Raw genomic sequence first — 20,097 nt, 5'->3', positions numbered from 1 at the left:
ATTCAGACTTATGTAACCATATCTAGAATAATCATCAACAAACATGATGAAATATGAGAAACCATCTCTAGCTATGTGGTTAAATGGACCACATTTATCTGTGTACTAACTCTAATAATCATATGGCTCTAAGCTACTTTCCTGTGAAGGGCCTCTTGGTCATTGCCTTGCAAATAAGGTTCACATTCTAGATAAGGCTCAATTTTTGAAAGTTTGCAAAGGCCCATCCTTGACTATCTATTGATCTTATCAAGATTAGCATTACCAAGCCTCAGATGCCACATGTAAGTAGGATTCACATCCCTCTTTCTTTTAAAGTTTTCACACTGGTACTGCATCTCCCTCAACACAATAACAGAGTCTACTACATGATTTTAAAAATATAAAGACCAATCACAATATCACCAGAAGCCACAAATGATTTTGAAATTTAATAACAATCTTTGAATTAAAAGTCAATGAATGACTACACAAAGCCAGTTTTGAAACAGAAATCAAATTTATACGAACTTCTGAAACATAAAGACAATCTTTTAGAACTAAGGTCTTATTCTTAAGTAGACTCAAATAAAAGGTCCCGATGGCGGTCGCTGCAACAATTGCACCCGTCCCAATCCTCAGAGTCACCTTCTCATCATTTGATTTTCGGGTTTTCTTGAACCCCTGCCAACGAAATTGCAAATGTGTGAGGTAGTGCCAAAATCCACACACCAAGAATTAATTAGACCATTCAATAAATTAATTTCAATGATGAGGCATACCTTCAGAAGGTTTCTTATCTTCAGAGAAGTAAGTTAAGTGCAGTAGTTTTTTTTCCAGTGTCCTGGCCTTGCCACAATGGAAACAATTTTCTTTTGGCTTCTTCTCTGTATTGCCCTTGTACTGTTCCTTAGTCTCCTTGGTTGGAGGACCAGCTCGAGACTTCTGAGACCACTTCCTCTTATTGTTGAACCTCTTGCCCTTAGGATGAATGGCTTGGTTCCAAAGGAGGATACTGATTTATCAAATAGCATAAGAGAAACCTTTCTCTTCTTAATCAGTTCTTCTGCTGTTTGCAACATGTTGAGCAGCTCAGATAGAGTCGAACTCATCTTGTTCATATGTAATTAAGTATGAACTGATTATAATTTTCAGGCAAAGATGAAAGGATCGCATCTACCTTGGGTCTCACCATCTATATTTGCACCCAGAGTCTTCAGTTCGTCAATGTGAGAAATCATCTTTAGGACATGATCCTGAACTGGAGTACCTTCCACCATGTTGGTGGTCATTAGCAATTTCATTATTTGCTGGCGTCAGGACCTGCTTTGCTCTTCGAACATTTTCTAGAGATGCATAAGCATATCTCTTGTTGTAGGTTATACCCTCGCATTGCTTCTGCAACACATTGGTCATAGAGCCAGTATGTAGCATCTAGTAGCTCATTGTCATCATACCATTTATCAAAAGCAATCCTTTGCTCTTCGGTGGCATAATTTACAGCAAGCTGTAGTGGGTCTCCCTTTAGGACATGAACAATCTTTTTAAGCAATGAGAACAATCATTAGGTTCCTCTTCTAACCAATAAAATTTGGCCCAGTCAAATGGTTATCATCTAAAATTCTAGAATATGGTTAAAGTTGGTCATGATTAACCTGCGAAAACATTCACATATATGCTTTCCACTAGTCTTAGATTTTTTTTCAACCATTGGTACCTCCACTCAGACAAAGTAATCAAGCAAATATAATAATCGTATTTAAAAATAAACCAGAATATAACAATTATATTCACTGTCTAAGTGGGGTATCAAGAACTTTTACCCTATGTACAATAATAATTCCATTTTGGTAATTATGGCATAATTGTAAAGCGAATAGATGCTATCATCATGATCACATCTCATGTCATATATCTTATATGCAAATTTCTATGACTCTTGATTTTCTTTAGCCACCAAATCAAACACAATCCTCTGCTATTAGCATATATGTTCATTTGGTTAAGTGTTATCCATTGTTAAATGGTATGCATTTTAAGTGAGATTGTGCTACTATTTTAATAACACTCTCACTACTAATGCACACATTTATTTTTCCAAAAACTAAACCAGAACTCCAAAAATTAATAATGGCATTAACTTATTTTAAGTTTCAACAAGATTAATTAAAAGTGTTCCAATCTACCAACAATGGAGGGCCTAGGTGTTTTGAAATAACCTTATTTAGCACTATTTTTTTTGAATTAAATAATATTTTCTGAAAACATTATTATAATAATATTTATGGTCAATCGGATCAAACCCAAATATCATGTCAAATTGGCATGCATAGTCTCTAGTACATTAGTCATACTAATTAGACTTTAATTCAAATTATTTAATATTTAAATAACAATTAAATGGATTTACTTATTCTTAGCCTCAGGCCCAAAATCCATTCTGGTCCATTAAAATACGGTGCAAATAAATTAAACCATGGGCTGACCAAATAAAAGGCCCAATCCGCAACGACGGACCCATTTGGATAGGGCTTTACAAGCCCAAGCCCCAATTAAAAGAAAACCCTAAACTATTTTTCTCCCTTTGCCCTACTTCTTCTTCCAACTGTTTCCTCTTTTTTTTTTATTTGTTTGTTTGTTTTTATTTTGAGAGGCAGCCCGTGGCTGCCCATGGTGGCAACCCGTGGTCGGCGACCCCTCCGCAGGTTGGCGGCGACGCCACCCGTGGCGGGCGGCCGGCCCGCGGAGCGGCCGGGCTCGGACGTGGGGTGGTCGGGCTTCGCCTACGACGGAATGGCCGGGCTCGGACATGGGGTGGCTGGGCTCCGCCTGCGGCGGAATGGCCCGGCTCGTCTATGGAGTGGCCGAGCCCCTGGGGTCGCCACAACCCCACCCCCCCGGCCTGTGCCGGCCATGGGGTGGCTCGGGATGCGCCCTCACGGCCCGCCGCAGCGGCTGCGTCCGCCCGTGGGGGTGGCGAGCGAGCCACCTCGGCTCCCTTCCGCCGCCATGGCACGGTGCAGAGGGGCCGGCTGGAGGTGAGCTGGAGGTGAGGAAGACTTTTCTGCTTCCTCCTCTTCTTTTTCCTTCATTTTCCTCATACTCCCTGTTTAGATCTATAAGGGACTAGAAACGGGAAGATGGAAGAAGATGAAGTTTGTGGGAGTAGGAAAAAAAGAGAGGTCTACGGGATGGAAAGGAAAAAGGTCAACTGTGAAATCCTTTTCCTTCATCCTTTCTTCTTCTTTATTTTAATTTAATCCAAAATCATAGACAATCATATTGCATGATTAATCTCAAATTAAATCAATTATCTGCTCAACAATAGAAGATCTATGCTCTTAGACAAACCTGGGCTCTAATACCAGTTGAAGAATAATTTTTCTGAAAATCTAGAATTCTTTCCCCGCAGCGGAAGAAAATCAATAAAAGAATTCTGCAAAACAATGAATAAAGTGAAAGGAACATAAATCTCACCACTAGCAACTCTAGCGTATTGCCTCCTAAAGATTCATGCTCACTTCCTCCCTTGAGTTTTGTAGCTCTCACAACTTTTGTATGTAACTAATGGTTCTGATAGTCAACCCTGGCTATTTATAGCCACCACATAAAACTCTAGGCAATGATATGCGTGGGATCCTTAAAGATCTTTATTCTCAACCGTTAAAATCACTGAAATTTTTTTTCATAAAATTCTTTATATTCTTTTAATTCTGAATTTATGGGCTTCCATTAATTGCAAAAAATGACGATCAATATTTTGCAATTGACCTCGAGAATAGGAGATTAATTTAGTAAAATATTTTTTACTTACAATTTTGTTTATTTATTCTTTCACTATACTATATTTCACATAGAGGTGATCACGGGCCTTCTGGCCCGCCCAGCCCGCCCGGCCCGACCCGAAATTTTTCGGGCTTGGGCATTGAAAAAGAGCCCATTGGTCGGGTCTGGGCAGGAAAAGCGGCCCGACCAAAAAAATCGGGCCGGGCCTGGAAACATTAAAAATGGCCCGATTCGGCCCGGCCCGGCTATAAAATCCTGTTATAAATTATAATATATTAAAATTTTTTAACAAAAATCCCTAACCTTTGGGTCTTTCCCTTCCCTTCCCTTCCCCTCCCTCGCTGAGAGCCGCCGCCCGCACCCCCCCCCCCTCCCTCGCCCCCCCTCCCTCGCTGAGAGCCGTCGCCGCCCTCCCTCGCTGAGAGCCGCCGCCGCCCTCCCTCGCTCGATGAGAGCCGCCGCCGCACCCCCCCTCCCTCGCTGAGAGCCGCCGCTGCCCCCCCCTCCCTCGCTGAGAGCCGCCGCCGCCGGCCCCCCTCCCTCGCTGAGAGCCGCCGCCGCCGCGTCCCCCGCCCCCCCTTTTCCCTCGCTGAGAGCCTGATAGCCGCCTCCTCTCGGTGTCGTCGCCTCTTCAACGACCGGCCGGCGGCTCTTCGCGTCCTTCTCCCCCGGACGGCAACCTCCGCGGCTCCGGTCACCGACTCACAGTCACCGGTAAGAGTTTTCTCCTCCTCCTCCTCCTCTTCGAGCTCGATCCCGGTAGATTTTGCCCAAGCCCGGAGAGAGAAAGAGAGAGAGAGAGAGGTGGTGGGGCAGCGAGAGAGCTCGGAACAGTGGGAGAGTGGGGAGTGGGGACAGTGGTTTTGTTTTGGGTGGAGACGGGAGACAGAGAAAGAGAGGAGGGATCTTTCATCCCTTCTCTTTTTTAGTTTTGGTCTTGGTTTTCCTTCCCTCACATTGCTCCAGTAACCCAGTTCCAGCTGGGTCATCAGGAAGAAAGATCGGGGGATTGGAGATGGACTTCTTGGAGGGTGGAGATTCTCTGAATTTTCTCCTCTCAGTTTCTTCTCCCCTGATTTTTTTTTTTTTCCGGTTGGATGGTGCTTTATTTGTATTATGATAATTCTTATGAACTGAATTTTTTGTATAATTAGTTGTATAATTTTTTGATAGGCTTATGTCAATGGCAAGCGAAAGTTCACCTATTCTTATGGCGGATAATGAGCATTAGGATTGTGGTGGATAATGAGCATGAGGATTGTTACTTTTGCCCATTTCTAGATTCCAAACAAAAAAAAAAAAAATCGGGCCTGTCGGGTCGGGCCTGTCGGGTCGGGCCTGTCGTGTCGGGCCGGTCGGGTCGGGCCGGTCGGGTCGGGCCTGGGACCAGATTTATAAGGTTGGGTCGGGCCTGGACAAAAATTTAAGCCCGACAGTCGGGCCGGGCCGGGTCTGGGCATAGCCATCGGGCCTAATTTCTGCTGTAGAGCCCGGCCCGAGCCCGGCCCGGCCCGGGTTTTGATCATAAGCTAATAGGATCGAAAAAATATCATTGATTAAATTCTTAGCTTATATAATTCTTAATTCTTATTTTGCAATTCAGTTGGACCCCAAAAATTATTTCTAAAATAATTTCACAAATAAATATTTCATTTATAATAATAATAAAATACAATGAAAACAATATTTTTATTATTTGATAATTTCTTAAATAAGAAAGAGTATGCGATACCTAATTTCGTTTTGGATTTTGCAATAAAAAAATAGCAGGTAATTAAAATACAAATAATTAAGAGCATGGCAACTCCTAGATTCGGGAATTTAGAAACAAAAGTAGTTGCAAGGATAATAAAAGACACATGATTCTGGCCAGACACAAAACTAACGAACTTTCAGCCCGCACACAAATTTCCTTAAAAAAAGAACAAGATAAATCATAAAACATCACCATCAGCAAAAAAAGTACGAACCCTAAAACCAAAAAGGAGACGGCAATCAAAACCCAGAAACCGAGACCAGAAGCTGCGGAATCAGAATCAAGCAAAGATCGGCAAAATAAGAATCTTGGAATTGAAGATGGGAAAAGAAATGGTCTTCCCATTTCACTAACAATATTCTTAACCCCAAAAAAAGTCCAAGAGAAAAAAAAACGAAGAGAAAAGAATGCAAATGCGGAAAAAAGAATACTTAATCCAGCAAATAAGACACTTATCAATCCGATATAAACTATAGATCGAACTGGGCCCGAAATTTCAGATGGGGCGAGCACTCCAACAACTGAAACACTTTCGAACACGGTTAAAGTTAGACAGAATTTAACCACTTCTCCTTCACGTTTTTTTCAATAATTCAAGAAAATAGTTAATGAAATGGCCGATTTAAACCAGGAACAAGTGATCAAAGTAATCAAAACTGAGGAACGAGGGCGATAGGGTTCCACGATAGAGGAATCAGTACTCCTTTGGTTTTGAACATATGTAGTGTTGATATGGTTTCTCCATAACTGATTAATATGCTTCAGATTTCTATTCCTATCCCCTTATTTTTTTATTTTTTTATTTTTTTATTTTTTTGTTGAAAAGAAAGGGGTAGGGGGGAGGAAGGGACAAGCCCACCCCCGCGTACCAGCCCCCACTGGGCCCCCGCCCCGCCAGGAGAATGTTCGATGCGGGCAGAAATGGCCATGTGTTGGGCACCCCGACCGGTTTTACTCATACCCTCCCCACCCGTGGGCCCGGCTCAGCTACTCCTCTGAGCTCTGGCTCGAGTCCCACGTGTGAGTACGTCACACCCAACACCACCCCGGCTACTAGCGGTTCAAGAGCGGTCCTACACCACAAGTCCAAGCAGTGGCCAAAGTAGTAAGCTCCGGTCCACAATTTAATCGTCGCCGCAGCGATTCGAACTTGGGACCTTGTGGTTAGAATTGCTGCCCCAGTACCACTAGGCTACCACCTTGGTGGCGTTCCTATCCCCTTATGGTCACTGATATTTTTGAATATATTTTCTATCTCCTTGATTAGGTTTTCAGGTATTGCTTAATAATTTCATGGATGCTATCATGCAGGAGATAGCTGCAAAAACTTATTTATTAATTCTGAAGCCAGTGAACAACATTCTGCTAATCTACGAATGAATTTTCTGATCTCAGATATCAAAGCTTCTCAATACTCTTTTGTAACATCTAGCATTGTTTCTTTCCTCATTTTTCCTTTCCACTTTCTATCTTATTGACCATTCGGTATATCATACTGATATTTGCACTTCTTTTACCCTGTCTATGTTGTTTGTTTTCCACCGCTTTGATCTGTTTATTTAACTATATAATTTCTAATGTTAACTTCTTTTTGATCATCACTATTCATTGATCATTACATGGATATATAAAAATGGAATTCCTTGTACTCTTATTTGAGAATGGAAGTATTTTTATTTGGGAGAGTTCGAAGAAAAAGAAAGATTTTTTGTAAGGTATTAGCAAATCTTGGTTACTTTCGTGGAACTCATCGAAGATCCACAGATCATAGAAATTATGTGCTTTTGTGAAGACATTTTTTCTAGAGCTGGCATAATTGATCTTGAGTACTTTTCCCAGCATATCGAAGATGAGTGTTTTTTGAGTACTTGGTTCCCCATAAATGAAAAGCATTTTTTCTGGAGCTGGCATAACAGATCTTCAGCCACTCTTTTTTGATTCATATGGTCTTTTGGTCTTGTTTGTGATGTTGGTTTTTGTGTTTTCCTCATGTCCATCTATGTGTTTGGTCCTATACTGTGTTTATGCGGTTTTCTTTTTCATAACATTTTGTTGAAACCAATGTTAGATAGCATCAGTGTTATAAAGTGGTAGCCTTTTCTTGTGTTGACAGGTAACATTGACAGATTTCTGTGGTGATTGGGGTTCTGCTGATTGCGTACCGTTTTTGTTGATATCTTTGTAAGCATTTTCAGCAATTATTGCTGTTGATATCTCTAAAATTAGCCTGATGAAGACATCTATCTAAGGTCTCTAAGCAATGTTCTCCTGATCCTGGTTTTTTGTGTTACAACCCTTTTGATTCTGATTCAGAATCTGACGTGAATCATAAGAATGCAAGAGCTTCCTCAGCCCCTGTGATCAGCAAGGCAAAAAAAAAGAAAGAAAAACAAGCTCCAAATTTAGTTACAATGGAGATGAAGGAAATGATACTTCTTCTTCGTCATCATATTTAGGCTTTTTAGCTTCAAGGATCAAAAACAAAAATGACTTTTATGACTCGGGGGGTTTCCAAAACCAGTCTGTGCAAGAGCTAGAGAGCTATGCTATTTGTAAGGTTGATGAGACTACATAAATGGCTGTTTGAAGATCTCCCGAGCAATTAATTTCAGCGACACTCTCCTCCCAAGATTTCTCGCAACTGCCACCGTTTTTGCCCATTTCTCCCTCTTCTCTCGGATCTCCGGCAAGACTAGAACCTCCATGAAATGGTTCTGCAAGGTTGCAATCTCCTTCTCCAATATCCTGTGCATCTTCTATTTGCTGCTGCCCTTGAACGGCCCTCCTCTATGGTGCTCTTGTCAGAGCCGGCTTAATCCTTAGGCGGCTGAGGCGGTCGCCTAAGGCCCGGCCCAAGAAATTCCCACCGTAGTTCCAAAAAAGCTACCAGTGAAACAGTGAAAGATTGAATATGGGGGGGGGGGGGTGTTGGATTTGTGATCAGAAATTCTTTTGGCAGGTTGGTAGCAGCCGGAGGTCGGAGGACGCCTGGTCTCACTGTTGTAAGGGCAGAGCTTCGGGCCGCATGGAAGGGGTTGTCATAAGCAAGGAGGTTCCTCGGTGCCGAGCGGGTGCATCTTGAGGAGATTCTTCTGTGGTGATTGATTGGATTCGGGGTTTGGATAGGTATGGTGATGACCACCCTCTCATTAGAGAGTCTCGCAGATTGGTTCGGGAGATGGATAGTCTTCAGGTAGCATATGTTTTTCGGGAGACGAGCCGAACAACGGATTGGGTTGCTTCCTTCGTCGTCCGGTATTTGGGGAGGTCCTTTGGACTTCTATAAGAGATATTCTCTATCTGTACTGCTGATTTGGCATAGTATACTTATGTTAGAGCTATATAAATTGCCGCTAAAAAAGACCGAAAGCTACTGGCCATGGGGGACTTGACAAGACGTGGGAAAAGAGTCTCCGGCACAATCCCATCGCAGCCGGGAATAGCTGAACAGATCTTCTTTGTTCGCTGTAAAACAAATCCCAGCAGCTCAAAGCTCCCTTCGTCGTTTCCAATTCCCACAGGCATTTCAGTCTTTTTGGCTGTTCTCCTCTCCCCCTTCCTTCTCGGCTTCACGGAGTTCTATCCTCTCCAGAGAAAGAAGGGGAGCTAGAGTGTGAGGACCGGCCCATTCAGCAGCCCATACCTAGTTGGACTTGTGGGCCAGCCCAATGTAGCCAGCCATTTGGAGGCCGCCACCTCCTCCTTTGGGGAGGTCCTGCAGTCAATAGAGGGAATGGACAGCTCGCTGCTGGGAGGGACAGCTGCCGGCAGCTTGAGCAGTTACCATCGCTTAAGAAATCCCAAACCCCCCCTCTCTGTCCTCCTCCTCCTCCCACAGAACGGAGTCTGAGTCTCAGAACCGTCGGCCTAGGCGTTGAAGCAAGGATCGTCGCTGGTACTCCCCAGAAGCTAGGTAAGCCCCGTGCCTTCTCTTCTCCTAATTTATTTAGAATAACGAAGAAAGAAACAAAGAAGGGAGGAAGGGGACTGCTGGCAGGCCGAGGGCCACCGGCGACGGCCACCGGCTTCGGCCGCGATTACCGTCAGCGCGGGCGTCGGCTGCTGGCAGGCCGAGGGCGTGGCCGCAGGCACGGCTGAGGACGCCGCAAGCCCGTCCACGGGCACCGCCGGCCGTGGCCCGGCCCTCCCAAGCACGCTTCCTTCCTTCACGGGAGAAGAATAGAGAGAGGAAGAGAGAGGGCTTCGGAGCGAGAGAGAATATGGGAGGTTTGAGAAGGGAAATTGAAGAAGAAGAAGAGGAGAGGAAAAGAAGACAAGGAAGAGGGGACTCACCCGTGTGCGGCCGTGAGCGTCGCCGGCGCCGTTGGTCCCCGCCGCGGGCTCTTCCCCTCCCGAGCTTTCTCTCTCCTCCATGGGAAGAAGAGAGGGCCGGCCGCCGTTCTTCCGAGCTCTCTCTTCTCCATGAGATGGAGAGAGGGCAGAACCGCGGCCGCAGCCGGCACCGTCGGCCTCAAGTCGGCCCCCCCTCTTGAGCCTCGGCAAGGGGTCGCCCCTCTTCGGTCACAGAAGGCGAGAGAGGGGAAGGGGAGAAGAAGAAAGAACAGGAGGAGAAGGGGAAGCTTCAGGAAGGAGAAGAAAAGAAACAGTGAAGAAAAAGAAAGAAAAAGAGAAAGAAAAAGAAAAGAAAAGAAAAGAAAAAAAAAGAGAGAAGAGAAAAGAAAAGAGTGGGTTAACGGGTCGGAATCGGGTTCGGGTCCGAAACCTGTTAAGCCCAATAATAAGAAATTGGTTTAGCCAATTGAACATGAACCCGAGCCCAATCAGATTGGGCTAAGTCTGGACGAGCCCAATTTAAACCAGGTCCGAACCCAATTAAGTATGTAGGTCTCAGCAGACCTAATTGATTATGAATCAGGCTCAATTTAAGCCCAATTCAACTGATAGAAGACCAAATTGACCTCGGGCTAACCTTGACTCAGGCCCAAATGAGCCACATTGACTCTGAACCAAAAATTAAACCCAATTAAACTTGGGACTAAGCCTATTGACCAGATCAGAAGATCGAATTGGCTAGAAAAGGCTGGACTCAATCATGAACCGGGCCCAATCCTTTAATTAAAAACCCAATTAACCTATGTGGACCCAATCTGGTTTTAAACGAGCCCCAAAGGCTCTAAATTGGGTAAATTGGACTTGGGCTAGATCCTTGGATGGGATCCAAGCAAGTAAGTTCATAGTATGATGAACTAAAAAATATTATAATAAATAAATGGGGAATAATGTAAGAAATATGATTAAGGATTTGTCACCTGAACTTGAGAAATTTGGAAAGCGAATCACTGTAAGTAATCTATTTTAATCTTATTATAGATCATGTGAGTACTATGTTTATTAAGATTTTAAAGTGTTATTCGTGTATATATTTCATGAATGGGTGTATTATAAAAAGTAAGTAACCTGTCCTAATCTTCTATGGATCACGCATATAAGTAACCCGTCTTAATTCTATTATAGATCATGTATTATGAGAATGAGCGTTATGCATGCAATTTAAATTGCATATATGTTTTAAAATAGAAGCAATTTGTTCTAATCCTATGAATTATGGAGCATGTATACGAGTAGCATGTTTTAGTCATACAATCCATGATTATGCATACATTATGCTTATGCAGATTTTATTATGCATGCAAGATGAATTGGATTACATTATCATGATTGTCATTAGTATAATTGTGTTACAAGTGTAAAGAATAATGATGAATTGCATCTAGCTATATGCACATCTTGCAAAGGGTACCTAAGGGCTTTTATTGCTACGGGCCGAATGCAACTGAGCCGGCCTTGCCAGTGGCCGATAATGACTGAGCCGGCCCTGCCAGTGGCTGACTAATAACTGAGCAGGCCCCGCCAGTGACCGATAATGAATTCGCCGTAGCATCCATGAGGTACTACCTACAAGAAGTATTGTTTACGGACTCTTAAGAGCTACTGATCGAATGCAACTGAGCCGGCCTTGCCAGTGGCCGAGAATGACTGAGCCAGCCCCACCAGTGGCCGCCTAATAACTGAGCTGGCCCCGCCAATGACTTCGCAGTAGCATCTGAGAGTATGACCACAGCATGCCGGAGGCACGATTTTTTTTATGTGTATTTCATGAAAATACTTGTTGCCATGAAACACGAATTTATTGACTCAGCATGCATACTTCATCATAATGAATTGTTAAGTAAGATACATGTTGCTATGAAATAGGGATTTATTGTTTCAGCATGAATATTTTATCATGATAAATTGTTAGATAGTATGCATGTCATCTTCTCAAACCCTGTTAAAACATGTTTAGTATTTTTACAGAATCAAGCATATGCTAGTAGATGTGCATGAATTACCAAGGATAGCATGGTTCAAGTGTATTATATATTCCATGAAATATGGTATCATAAACACATTAAAATGATATTCATAGCATGACCACGAACTTAATAATTTGAGATGCCATTAATCAGTTTTCAAATAACTCATAAAGTATGATTTATGAAAATTATGATTTATGAACTCTCAGATGTTATGCAAGGGTCCCCGCTAGTGGGTGTAATAACTCAGCATGTGCTTATGGCCCCCGCTAGTGGGTATAATAACTCGGCATGCGCATATGGCCCCCGCCAGTGGGTATAATAACTTGGCTGCACTACTATAGGAGTATGGATTTAAAATCTTGGATTAATGGCAAAGTTTTACGTTGTATTTCATGTTTATGAAATATCATGATGGTACATGCATTAATTTACAGCTCGATTTGCATATATATATATATATTGTATATGGAACAATGGACATTTAATGTATATGTTAGCCTCTCAAATCCTGCATAAACATGGTTATCATTATGTTTGATCCGGTAAAATTATGTATGATTACTTACTGAGCCGTGTAGCTCATATCCGTTCATTTACATTTTTCTTTCAGATCCTCACCACTGATAGCTATCAGAGACACTTTAATTTGGTATCAGGGCTTCTTTCCTTTGGGGTAAAATAAGTATACTTTTGTGTACATAAACTACATAGAAGCTCTGTATTTGGGTACTGACCAGCATGTTGTATTAAGAATACTTTCATATATAAAGGTTTGGTTGGTTTGACTACCCTGTTCCCCATGTATGAGGTTTCGTGCTATTGTGGGCGGTAGTCGGCAATAGTATAGCCGTGTCACGGATCCGGATCCGGGGCATGACACAGAGAGCTGAGAAAGAGAGGCTTTTCATTTCTGAGAGAGACTCTCCTCTCTCGGCAGGAGCCGCAGGACATCTACCTTCGGGGCCAGGGCGCGACTCGCGAGGGCGAACCGGCGAAGAACGCTTCTAGATCTGGCGCCGACAGGTGGAAGTAGCTGTTCTTGGCCTCTTGGGCGAAGCCCTCGTCGGCTCCTCTTCCCGTAGGCCCCCGCCGGTGACTTCTTCTCCTTTGGCGGCGGGCACGGCAGCACTGCCGGGATCCGGCTCTCCACCCTCTTCGGCGTCTCCCACCGGTCTCTCTTTCTTCTCTCTCCCAGAGGACCCAGACAAGCCCTCTTTGGCTCTTTCTCTATTTTTCAGGCAAGCCCTCTGCCCTTGAACGGCCCTCCTCCATGGATGCTCCTGCTCACCTCCCACTGGAGGTGGATGGCCATTGTTGCTCGACATGTTGGCCATGGACACCCCCTCTCGGAGCTGAGATGGATTCACATCGGACCAAACGATGAACAACACCCTCTAATTGTCCGACCAATTTCCACACGCCATGCATGAAGATTAAAGCACCCAACCAACCCACGGCTCCCGCTCTGTTTTTTTTTTTGATTGCCTCATTGCTAAGTCCACCCGGAGCGTCTTTTGGACTGGCCCAGCCTCTTATTGGACCCTTTTAATTAGCGTTGAAGGTCGTAGCAGCACAGCGATTGGGACGATCTCAACCGTTATAAAAATAAGATGCATCAATCAAGACGATCGTGGCCCTTGAGAGGACTGGGGGTATAAACGTCTTTCAGCTCTGTATTCAAATACTTGCATCTTGTTTCCCATACTTGTTGCTCCTCGCTCCTGCCGCAGAGCGAGAGAGGAGGCTTTTGCTACGGTTTTTGACAAAGGATTGCACTCAAATCTCATCGACTAGGGTTTTTCTTCTCGTTTCCAAGAATCAATCTCCAGTAATGTTTCTTCTTCAGTTCCTGTTTATTGCATCAATTCAATCCCCAATGTTTAGGGTTTCCCTTGCATACCTCCATCTGTGTTTCTTAATCTTTCTTGAGGGATTTGTCGGATTTTTTCTTTCTAATTTTGATTTCTTTGTTATTTAAACTGGATGGCTTAAGAATCTACAATTTTAGGTCTCGAGATTTAAACATATTTAACGATCTTGTTTTCTGTTTTCTTGCGAATTAATGAAAATTTTATTATCTTGGGATCTCTCAAGACTTACATTGGAAGAAGATCTCAAAGCTTAATTGTTTAGGGTTTTAAATCAAGATGTATAGATGATTAGAAATAATGCTAGATGTTCTGATTTTTATGGAGGCGTCGTTTAGATTTAAGTCTACAAAGTTAGTATATGCATCTGCCTGCCTTTTTTTATTTTTCTTTAAATCGGTGAATTGTGGACGTGTCTTGTGATCAAATTTATAAGTCATATAATCCTTGAATGGTAAATGCCTCAGTTTACTGAAGATATAGAGTGATAACTGAACTGTATTAGTTGTATGGCTGCTTTTTGATTCCATTTCTGCGCTGAATATTTTAATTATTTCTATATATTTGATTATGATAAACACTGACTTCTCATGGATTAACTTGAGTATACCATGGTGCTTTATTTTGGACTTTGAAAGGTCTATTGGAGCAAGTTCACATGGCCTCCCAAACTCCTATTTTTGTTCTAGATGAAAATTTGCCCTTCCATAGAGGTAGTTCCTGTTCTTACTTTTCTTTGTAAGTGTAAATTTTTGGTATGCACCTGTATTTGGAATTTCATTTCTAGTCGTTGGGATATGATTCTTGTTCCATTTAGGCAAAGGTGTTGATGGCATAAAGGCTGATGTGCCCAAGCCTGCCAAGCCGGCACGTCATGAACGAAAAGCTTTGCGGGATCTTTCAAAAGCTGGAAAACCTCTGCCAACAGGTGCAACTAAGGGATCTACTTTGAAAGATAAGGCTACTGTGCATGACCATGAGAACCCCAAGAATGCCTCAAAGAATAGTTTTCTGACTGATGAGGAAATAAAGAAATGTCATGAGTGGGCCAAGCAGGGAATCGAGCATGCCCATTTTACAGGAACTGAGCAGCGAAAACTCCAGAAAGAAAAGGATAAAGAACGTAAATGCTCATCTCCTTGAGTTTTTCTTTCCATTGTTCTCACCAACTCCATTTTTCTAATCTAATTTGTGTAAATTTTTCAGTCACTTACATTTATATATGGTTGCAATTCTTTTATTTTTCTGTGTCTGTCTAACTCAGGTGTAAGAAAGAAAGTGGATAAAGTTATGTCTGCACTTCGTGAATGGACTGACATGGCCTATAACTTTGGATTGCCAAGGGTGGTATGTGGCCCTCTGCAAATGTTCTTGCCCTTTCTTTTATCAAAGCAACAATTATATATGAAATTATGTAGACAGTAGGAAATGGACTAGAATCATTTTCGTGTGTTAGAATTGCAAAAAAAATGCATACTTCACAATTTTGACCAATGTAGACAGTAGAACGAGAACCTAACATAGTTTTATTTCTCCTTATTTCTTTTCTTAACAATCGCAATATTTATGTTGATCTGTTGAGGATTTATTTAATCTTTGATTTGATCATTAACATGAATATGTACAACATTATAACAAACTTTTTTGTCACCTCTTATATGGCATGTATTGAAGTCTCTGGTCAATTCCCGTCCTGTGCACTGGAGATGCATATTATACTATCTTGGTTTTCTTTTATGTGGTTGAGAAGCAGTCTTCCTTGCTTTAAATTAATTTTCTTGCAAGGCTTCAACCATTCAGAATTTTACCTTATTAGATTTTGGAGTAGGACTTACCTCCTTCCCCTGCCACTTGGTGATGTTGCATCGCTTAAATGAATGTGATATGTACCATGATGGCAATACGATTTTTACTACAGAAAAGAACATTGGATCATAGAAGGACATTCATAAACTAATTTGACCAAATAATGATGGAGGAGGGACTAAACTAATGTGTTATATTGTTGTTGATGCTAAACTGAGTTGGAGTTTTATTGGTGCAGCGCGTAAGCTGGAAAGGGAGATCAGCTATCTTTTCTCAGCAGATGCCAATTGGACTTCTACAAATAAGCTCTGACACATAGCAGATCTTGTAGTTCATCATTCAACATTCAATGCCCCCTTGATTTTGGATTCGAATCTATTTCATCTGTATCATGCAAGTTGTAAGGATGTAGGATTGGGAAGCCTAAAACAATTAAGTCATGATATTTGCTATTGATTTGCAAAGGATGTCAAGTGTTGTCATAGGTTCATTTCCTTTTTTCCTCACTATGTTGGTTGCTGCCGTGTATATTGCAGGTTTCTGATTTAGAATTCCGTATTTCTCATATTTTTCTTGGAATTGTTTTTGGTAAAAAAAATGGTAAAGTCCTTTGAATTACCCAAGCAAGGGGTTTAGAATATATGTTTAGGTTAGAAACTTGTAGTTATTCTCATCTGATTGTCATTTATTCAAATTTATGAATTCATTACTGTTATTTTCTTGAAGGGCTGATGTTATCAAAGAAAATAATATTAGTTGAGCTATTTTTTTTTGTCTTTTATCAATCTGGTTGTGGTGCTTTTAGTTTGCCATTGTCTGTTGTGCTGATAAGATGAACAGTAACCCAAGGAAACTTTGAAATTTACTTCTAATGCATGATAATGCAGTGGTGCAATTATAAGCCTCTTAGCGGGAGGGAGGATAGGTTAAAATGGACACGATTGTGATAAGAGCCATATTAAAAGCGATAATTAGAGTGCATAAATGTATGCATGATCACATAAAGATACTATGTTTAAACACTTTCTCTCTTTCTTTTGGATTCACAAGCGTTATGATGTGTTTCCCATATTTCTGTTTTTAAATGTGTTTCTCATAGATTGCCTGGCGCAAGCCAATGTAGAGTTTGTCATTTTTTGAAGTAAATCTGGCCACACATTTACGAATTGACTGTTCGATATTTGTTACCTGTCAAGCTCTTTAATCTTTATAATGCTGCATGACTATTTCCTGGAAGAGATCTGAATTTTAAGTCTGTAACACCATCCAGCTTTTTCTCAATAGTTGGGGTAGTTTCTGAAATTGAAGTCTAGCTTTTTTTTCTACACAATTGAAGTCTAGCTTTTAATTGTTTTAGTATTTTCAGCTATTTTTGAATCACATGCTTATTTAAACATTGCAGAATGTCCCAATAGCATGAGATGTTGTTTTCAAATAATAGATATCACCTCATTTTAGTACTTCATAAAGAGTAGAAATAAAGTACTTGAGAAATGATAAATATGAAACTGCTGTACATCAGCTGTAAAGGTAGACTAACTTGTTTGACTTAACAATACAGAAGGAAACCACAGTAAATATGTAACTTTTCCCCTTTTGGTCCTTGTCTTTGGTGCCATGCTTGTTATGTCATTTTACTAGTATAACTAGTATGCTCTTATGGTTCATTCCAAGATGGCATGATGCGCTGTGTTGGTTCCTTGGCCTGTGGAACATGAATGCAGTACCCTGTCATTCCCATTTATGTCTCCATTGTTTTGCAATCCTGGATATTTTCTCTTATTTAATAGCTGATCCTTCATCCTTTTGTTTGTATGCCCTTGGCAGTTCTCTCTACTTTTGCTGAACCTCCAATCTTTCTTAGCCTAATCCCTTTGCTTGGATTCCAAGTGGCTTATCAATTTTCTTGATGCTATTTGTTGGCCTAGGACCAGGGAAGGCAATTATGCTTAAGTATATATGTGCTCGTAGGTTGCTTCCTTGCATCAATCATTATTGTCCAGTCCATGATTTATGCTAGTTCTTCACTCTGAATTTTGTCCTTTTTCTGCACTCGGCTATTTGCTGATATGTTATAAATCACAGAGAGATGCAAAATTTCTTTTGCTTATAATGTTAACCAAAACAAGAAATAGATTTTTCTTCATGATTATATCTTTTCAGGTAAGCTGATATTTTTGAGCGACCCCTTTATTGTATAATTTGAGGATACCATGAACTAGGGATGCTAGGCATGCATATTAGTGACTGCTGGCCCAGTTTTTGACTGTAGGAATGGATTCTTGGTTCATGCTAGGACCGGTCTTGAATTTTGCAATGCTTATATGCAGGATGCTGCTGATGTTACCGAAAGCATTGGGAAGCTGGAGTTAGAGCCAGAGGTGCTTCCTCCCAGGGCCAGATCTCACTTGAATTCAGGTCTCTCTCTATATATATCTCTCTCTCTCTCTCTCTGTCTCTGCGTGCGCGCGTGCGCGCGTGCGCGTGACAGGCAGCAAATTCAAATAGATTTTTACCCATATAATATAGTTTCTCCCACTATTATGTTCCTAAAAAAGATGCTCGCAATCGCAGTTTTTTATTGTATTATCTGATTGCATAATTCTCAGTTATGGCATATCCATAATATTCAATTTCTAATAAGTTTCAACTTTTGTTACTAACTGATATTTCCAGGTAATGATAAATTAGAGGATCTTCTTCTGGAGCCCGAGCTTGACTGGTACCCATTTCTTGACCAGACATTGGAGCTCAAGCTGAAAGATGATATCTATAGCAGATGAATTTGCTTTCTTCTCTGTTGTTTGGTAAATTTCGACTGTGGCAGCATCAAAAAGCTACCAATATTTCTCTAAAGATATTTAATGGCATCTGTGAATTTCGTTGCTGGATAAAGGTGTTACAACTTTGGGGGTGTGTGTTACAAACTTTACCAGCTTTCTTAGCAATGTATCGTTGTAAGTTTTGCGTGTATATTGTATGGAGTTTGTTGTTTTGCTTCTGTCTACTTCACCTTCGGTTTTTCGTACTGGGGGACGGTCATTTTCAAAGGATCGTAGAGGTGGGCTATGCCAGTCTCCAGCCCTTGGGAACTGCGAGCTTCTAAGGCAACTTTTGTGTTTTCCCTTGCAAAAGACCCCGTTCACCGATTTGCTAGTTATTTTCCCTCCATTCGTCAAGCACGTACAGTCGCACCGCGTACTGAGAGCTTATATTGAAGCTATCAAGAGCTTTGAGAAAGTTTTATGGCAGCTTGCTTCATTGGGCTATCAATTCATGGAACTATCACTATGAAGCTAAGGCCAGCTCTCTTAGGAGCAGACGAGCAGGGCTGTAAACGGGTTGAGCAGTGTTTTTTTTTTGCCTCCAGGAGATCTGATGGAAATTAGTTTAACATTATGCATATGAGTGACTAGCTTTCCAACGTAGAAGTAATATAAATTTGTTAGATGTGAACTAGGATTTGTCCTAACGATCGCGTCCCTTTGCTTGGTAATCAAGTTTTGAGTTCGATACTTGATGGTGCATTTTGATGTATGGACTTGATAATTATAGCATGGATGGGTCTCCTTTCTTTTCTTTATGGAGATCAAAGACTCCAGACAAAAAAAGTGGAAGCATTGAGAGTGGGCTGGCATTGGTGGTAGGGCAGTCCCTCGCTGCATCAAGGTTCGTGCTAAGGGTGGGCTTTTCGTCGAACAATTGGTGGGCAGCCGGATGGCAACTCCTGGCACCAACAAGCCAGGCGGTTCTGACAGTGGCCGACCGGATGTTCCAAAGCCGGGGTGGTTGAGACCATTCCTCTGTGGTCTGCGGTGGCACAGGGGGCCTTGCGGCAATCGGAGGTGCTAAACCACTGGTATACCGAGAAGGAGTTGCAGGAGCTTGAGCACAGGCTCCCTCGTGTGGTAGTGCTACCATCGGAGAGGGTGTCCAAGGCCAGGTCTGAGTGGGAGGAGAAGGCCGTGATTGCGAGGAGCTTGGAACGGCGGGTCCTGGCGGAGATGGTAGCATGCGATCTCAGAAGCCGGGCCAAGTTGTTGCATCAGGTAGAGGTCCTCCCAATGGCCGGGGCCTCATGACCCTCCGTTTTGGCTCAACTGTGGATCGGGAGAAGGCAATGGCGGCTGGCCCATGGATGGTGGCGGGCCAGCTGCTGGCAATGGAGGACTGGCAGCTTGACTTTGTCCCGAGCACCCATACCGTGAACCGGACTATGGTCTGGGTCCGGTTACCGAGGCTTCCGTTGGAGTACTGAGGCAGGGAGTCCATTCTGGAGATTTTGGCGGAGGCCGGTGGAGCTCGACGGCATGACCAACGAGCGAAGTCGGATCGATTATGCCCAGACAAACGTGGAGATCGATTCCCGGCTTTCCCTGGTGCCAGGTACCTTCATCCAGAGGGTGAAGAAGAAGTTTTGGCAAGCCTTCACCTATGAAGACATGCCGGGGCTATGCTGCCATTGTGCTCGCATTGGCCACCAGGCACACGACTGCCAGTTCCGCTCGCCGGAGCAGTGGCCGGAGGCAAGGAAGGCCGAAATGGCTGATGGATCTAAGGGGGAGCCGGTGGCAGGTTCCCC

General features: G+C 42.5%; 1 protein-coding gene and 2 long non-coding RNA genes across 3 annotated transcripts; 2 read left to right on the top strand and 1 right to left on the bottom strand.

Moving 5' to 3' along the window:
• Positions 1-418: 418 nt before the first annotated feature.
• Positions 419-797, bottom strand: LOC120106558. Its single transcript, XR_005508689.1, has 2 exons — positions 762-797; positions 419-663 (listed from the first exon to the last, which is right to left on the bottom strand). It is a non-coding gene; the product is annotated as an uncharacterized LOC120106558 (long non-coding RNA).
• Positions 798-4,288: 3,491 nt separating this feature from the next.
• On the top strand, positions 4,289-5,881 carry LOC120106559. The gene is made up of 2 exons (XR_005508690.1): positions 4,289-4,479; positions 4,939-5,881. It is a non-coding gene; the product is annotated as an uncharacterized LOC120106559 (long non-coding RNA).
• A 3,113-nt stretch (positions 5,882-8,994) lies between these two features.
• LOC103696784 lies at positions 8,995-18,447 on the top strand. The gene is made up of 6 exons (XM_039119525.1): positions 8,995-9,434; positions 14,348-14,422; positions 14,527-14,832; positions 14,974-15,056; positions 17,846-17,933; positions 18,192-18,447. Exons 2-6 carry the CDS (start codon positions 14,368-14,370, stop codon positions 18,296-18,298), a joined length of 639 nt encoding a protein of 212 aa, XP_038975453.1. The 5' UTR covers positions 8,995-9,434; positions 14,348-14,367; the 3' UTR covers positions 18,299-18,447.
• Positions 18,448-20,097: the final 1,650 nt, after the last annotated feature.

This window comes from Phoenix dactylifera, unplaced genomic scaffold (assembly GCF_009389715.1).
Source record: "Phoenix dactylifera cultivar Barhee BC4 unplaced genomic scaffold, palm_55x_up_171113_PBpolish2nd_filt_p 000565F, whole genome shotgun sequence".
In the NCBI taxonomy this organism is placed as follows: domain Eukaryota; kingdom Viridiplantae; phylum Streptophyta; class Magnoliopsida; order Arecales; family Arecaceae; genus Phoenix; species Phoenix dactylifera.
The sequence above is the reverse complement of the archived record's forward strand: the minus strand, read 5'-3'. Positions and strand labels throughout refer to the sequence as shown.